General features: G+C 31.2%; 1 protein-coding gene across 1 annotated transcript; it reads left to right on the top strand.

Moving 5' to 3' along the window:
• Positions 1–349: 349 nt before the first annotated feature.
• On the top strand, positions 350–5565 carry LOC119671365. The gene is made up of 14 exons (XM_038081956.1): positions 350–1224; positions 1287–1421; positions 1480–1691; positions 1756–1827; positions 1914–2242; positions 2311–2491; positions 2708–2767; positions 2834–3016; positions 3704–3981; positions 4047–4100; positions 4163–4310; positions 4897–5073; positions 5136–5338; positions 5408–5565. The coding sequence occupies exons 1-13, from the start codon at positions 396–398 to the stop codon at positions 5283–5285; spliced, it is 2808 nt and encodes a 935-aa protein (XP_037937884.1). The 5' UTR covers positions 350–395; the 3' UTR covers positions 5286–5338; positions 5408–5565.
• Positions 5566–5829: the final 264 nt, after the last annotated feature.

The raw sequence follows: 5829 nt of genomic DNA, 5'->3' as shown, positions 1-5829 counted from the left end.
TTAGTGCCCTTCTTTAGTTAGGAGAAGATTAAAAATCTTCGAAGCCTCTTTTATTATCGACCTGACCGAACTGTTATCCTGTAATATTAGGGCCAAATTTATAGAACTGTCAGGTTGGTTTTCCTTTACCTAATGGGGGAGTCGTTAATTTTTCTCGGCACAATGGTTCCATAATATGCCATTATATGAGCTCAAGTGAGTTTTTTGGAAACAAGGCCGCCACTGCAATCTACCTACATCGACTTGATATTACTTATATAGTTCTATATAATTATGATTTGTATAATAGTTAATATAAAATTGTTAGTGTCTAGTTTTTTTTTTAACATCCATTTTTCTCTTCACAGTATCACGTACACTCCGCTGTGTTGCGGCTCAATGGCTTCGATTGCAGTATGTGTGTCCTATCAAATGCGAGCATAATACAAACTACTTGCAAACAGCATGAAACATTGCAAAGACAACAAACGCAGGAGCAACTTATGCCAACACACAATATAGAACAGAAATATAAGGAAAGCACAAGTGGTTCCACAACATCGAATCCAATTAAAATATCCGTAACAATACCGATGCCAACAACAGTTGGTGCAGCCTCTGAAGAAAATCAAAAATCATTACCTCGACTAAATCTATCACCAATCTATTTGCAACCGCCAACCGAATACCCTGGTCTCAATATAACTGCAGTTAGTGGCTTAAGCGCACATCGTGGTTCTACCCTTTCAAACTCCTTCAATTGTCTAAGCACAAATTACATGTACAATAGTACTGGCAGCACAACATTATTTGGTCATGAAACTGGTACAGGTATGAGACGATTCAATCAAACTTCCCACTCTGATTCACACTTGGAGACACAAGCGCATTCCAAAAACATTTTCAATTTCAACCACGACTTCATGCTGCAACCGCAAGAAACCACTACAGTCTGCAATACTAGACGACCACCTTTATCACCATACCGGGCACGTAGCCCTTCACCATTTCCAAGTTCAATGGATACACCGCCTTCATCACCACTTACACCAGTTGGTGTGCTTTATAATTTACCTTCTTTTCTACTCACGCCAATTTTACACTGGCTTTATACCGAATCATTGTTGCCAGAGATGGATGAGGATGTTTGCGAGAAATTAATCAATTTTGCTGAAACTCAACCTTCGCTAACAAAAATGGTAGAACCCACAAGGAAATATCTCAAATTGATAAGGCTCAAGAAATGTGAGTAATACTAGTTATACAGGGTGATGTATATGTTTGGATAATAAATGTTTTTATTACAGTTGTTATTAATATTATAATGGACTTGCATGGTATTTTAAATCGCATTATACAAACAATTAATCCCGTCACCATATCAAATGAACCCGCCACGTTATATGCGACCTTTCAGGATTGTTTAAGAGAATGTGCAATTGGTAAGGAAAATTATTTAAGTACAAATCTGCTAAAATTTGATTTGTTTAACTCTTCCAGGATGTGCCAAAGTTTTGCAGTTTTGCAATATATTCATAAAGGATGCGGCTGATATATCGCGATATCAGAAGAATGAGATTATTAAATATATACGCACACGTATACCTATTTTTATGTCTCAAGTTCAGCAATTACTTAGAAATATTTTAAATGTTTTTATTAGTTTAACTGCTGAGGAAAAAGCGGATTTAGTCAACTATTTAGTACCTGAAGTAAGTAAAAAGAAGTTCTAATTAAAGCTTAACACTTATCCTTAATAATATATATATTTTTTAGATTGAAACCACATTATTAAGTTTAACTAATGTGATAGAGGAAATCAAAAACTCTCTTGAAAAAATGTGCAAAGTAAGTAAACTACGAATTTTATATACAATATGTTAGATAGGTCTATCTCATAATTCTGTTTGGCTTCTTCACTATTCTGTTTTAAGGACTTAAAATGCTCACATTTAGATTTATCGAAAAAGCAAAAAACGGATGAAGTCGTAGCTATGCAAATACAAAATAATACATTTATAACCGCCAGTAGTAATTTAGATGAGAATAGTGTCACGAATTTGTTTAGTCAGCCACCATTGTCACCACGTCCCAGGCGTGGTCCACCAGTGTGTCTTGCGCTTTACGATAATCCAACGGAAAAGCAGCGCCTAATGTCTGCAGAAAATGATCTCAAATTCGTGCTGTACATGTACGAAGTTCGAAAGATGCGTGACATTTATGGCAGAATATCTGCGGCTCTAGATATTATTAGAGATAAAAAGTATGTTCCAATATGAATATTATATTAAGAGAATTTATTTGAATTTCAATTTTTTCCTTTTGTGACAGAATAATTTACTGTGAAATGGATTACTTAAGTAAATGTAGCACCATTAATCAAAATCTAGAACAATTAATTGTAGATCTACCGGCTTATATATTAATTGTGGAAAATCTGTCGGACCGCTTAGATGAAAAATTGGGTTGGAAAGAATTTAAATTTTGCTTTAAATTGGCAACTAGTCAAATAGTAAGTTTTGCTTAAGACAAGCACTGTATTTTTTAAATGAAGTTAATTATATTGATCTAGTATCTGTGTTACTGGTATAATATCAATATATTCTTATTTAGTAATAACCCTAATAAGTATTATATATTAAGTTTGTGTTTGTGTTATTTAAATAAATAATGTTTTTATCATATAAAGTTATATATAACAAAATTTACATATGATTTTATTTTATAGAATGGAGTTATAGTCAAGTTATTCGACCATAAATCCGCGCTTAAAGATCCTATCAATGAAGTAAGTTGATAAAGTAGTCATTAGTTTTTAATTGTTTTAATTTTCCTTAATTAATACTTTAAATAGGTTTGTCGAATTGTTAAGAAACAAGAATTTACACAGTCACTTTTGGAATTGGGACTATTGGAACCATCAAATATTCTGCAAAATGAATTAAAACTAGCGGGCTATGAAAGCAGTCTGGAAATGAATGTAGATGATGTGACAATACAACGCAAACCAACTGCTTATGATTATAGAAATGTTAAGGTACAAATTCTCAATTAATCATATAGTAGAGCTAGTTATCATGAAATTATACTATATAATATAGTGTTTCTGCTATGAAAATTTTAGTAAGGCACTCATGATTTTAGTATCGCATTAGTAAACGAATCTACTATTTTTCATGGATATAAATATTTAATTTGATTTAAGATTCGTATTACTAACCACTTAAAACGTCAGAAGAAGATTATGAATACCTTTTCATCTCTAGTATATATCTCTAGTATATAAAACATATATCACTTAATCTAAGCAAAATTTTTAGCTACAGAGGGGTTGTGTACTAGATCCACTCGTTATGCACAAATAAAATGTTTTCCATACCTCTCTTTGGAGTTACACTACACTATTTACAAAAGGCATTCATAAGAACATTCTTCGTCTTTGCCTAAAAAAGTAATAGATTTTATTTGTGATACAGTTAGAATAAGTCAAGGATGAATTGAGGTGGCGTACATATCATCTTTAATTTGATTAAACGCAAGTACCATAACAATTTTAATCTGGAAGAATAAAGAACCCACCGTATTAGTAGGATTTTCTATAGTTCGTAATGATATAAAAGGATTCGGTACTTAAGACTCGGGAATCTCTATTGAAACTCTGTTGAAGAAAAAAAAGTTTAAGTAATAATCTTTTAAAATATTTATTATATTCCTTTTTTTGTAGTTAAACTTAATACGTCATCTTTGCGAGCCACCGATAGCAGCACATAGTAACTTGTCAAAGAATGCTTTACGTTTACTGCACTCTGCACAATTATCTGATATGGAATTTGAAGTCCAGACTTATAGTGCAAACACTCAAGTACCAGGTATTACTGTTTTAGGAAAAGAGGAGCTTGAAGTGCAACAAATGCGTGGACATTTAGAGCAAACACCAGTGGCACAACGTGCAACAATGCAATTGCATACGTTCAGAGCGCATCGGGTTATTGTTTCCACAAGGTATTTTAGTTTAATTTAAAAAGAGAGCTAAAAAAAAAAATTATTTATAAATTTCTTATCCACAGATGTGAATGGTTTAAGAAGGCACTCTTATCGGGTATGCAAGAGAGTATTACCAGGTTAGCAATACATATAAATTAATTAAAAATGTAGTTACTAAATTTTTTTCTTATTTGCGCAGAAAAATTGTTATAACTGATACAACGCCTGTTATATTTCGTCGTTTGCTGCTTTATTTATACGGTGCTCCTATAGACAAAACTGTTGGAGCTGAACAAATTTGTGAATTGATGTTGTTAGCTGATCGTTATTCAATTGAAGATCTTAAGGTACGCATTCATTTTTAAACTAAAAAGTTGATTATAAACAAATTGCTGACAGCAGATGTCAAAGCCGAACCATTAAATATACATATAACTCAATGCCTACAACACGTTTCCTAAAAAGACTTGGTCAACTGTGTATTTTGAAAAGTTTTATAAATAATATAGTTCATTTATAATATAGTTCAATATGGTTCTTTTGGATCATATAATAGTTAAGTCAATTAAGGGACTTATTGGGAATAGATTCAATATGCGATCAGAAACTCTTTGATAAGTAGAAATACTCAAGCTTAAGTTTTGCTACATAGTTCTGTAGAGGGAAGTTGTCTTTCTTCTCGAGAAATATTAACCAGAAGCCTATTAGAATTATCAATTAAATGATAAGAAGATAAACAATTGATATGATAGACTGATCGTTTCCGTTTTGTACTGTTGATAGAATTGAATACAAATGTAGATGATCAGATTATTAGTCAAACAATATGTTATTATCGTTATAATTACTTATCTTTTCATTTAAGTTATTTATTATATACATTTTATATATTATTATTCTTTCATTACTAATTAATGTTTTGCTTGTTTTCAGGAACTTTGTGAAAACACACTAAATTCACTAATCGATGAGGATTCCGTAATGTGTTTACTGGGTATAGCGGATCATTATATGGCTGGAGTACTTAAATCAAATTGTCTTTCATTTTTGTCACAACACTCAGTTTTAACAAAATCTGAAATGTTTAAGGAATTGCCACAAGCCTTACAAGTAAGCAATCAAGATTTCTAATTAAGTAAACATTATTCTTATGTTTATATATCCTTTTCCAGTTGGAAGTTATGGACTTAATACGTTGGTATGGTCGTGTATCAGAACCATGGAGTGATGGTTTTAAATCGCGTAGTGGTTCTCGTCATAGCTTGAAAAGTCCATCAAAACCACGTTCAAGGTCTCGCAAGTCTTCGCCGTCTTACATTTGACGCTGACTGATATTTATTCGATTACTTCTACACTAAACTGGAATTGGCTAATGGTTAGTTTTTTATTCATATTCTATTATTTTCGATGTTCTATGTTATGTTAATCTATGTTTTATTTTCAGCACGCAACTGTAAGCAATGGAATTTGTCGTAGCGTTCATATTATAAATTGCTACACTCATATCAAATGTTTCTGCTCCATTTGGATTGCGAGCTAAGCATAAATACTCCTTTTCTACGTTTATTAAAATAGTTAAAATAGTTTTTAAATATATGTAAACTAAATCATAAGATATATTGAAATTGAAAAAAAATTTTAAACGATTTTCTAGAATTTTTTATTTAATTCCGCACAAAATAATAAATATAAAAAATAATATTTACATTTATATTTATATAAAATTTTGCATATATACATATATATAAAAATATAATATTTGTAATTTTTGTGTGTAAGTCCTTAAAGAAATTCGATTAATTATTAATTATTACGATTACCAGCGTAAATTGTACCTTTAACAAATTTTTAAAATTAACATTTTTT

This window comes from Teleopsis dalmanni, chromosome 1 (genome assembly GCF_002237135.1).
Source record: "Teleopsis dalmanni isolate 2A chromosome 1, ASM223713v2, whole genome shotgun sequence".
Lineage (NCBI taxonomy): Eukaryota > Metazoa > Arthropoda > Insecta > Diptera > Diopsidae > Teleopsis > Teleopsis dalmanni.
The sequence above is the reverse complement of the archived record's forward strand: the minus strand, read 5'-3'. Positions and strand labels throughout refer to the sequence as shown.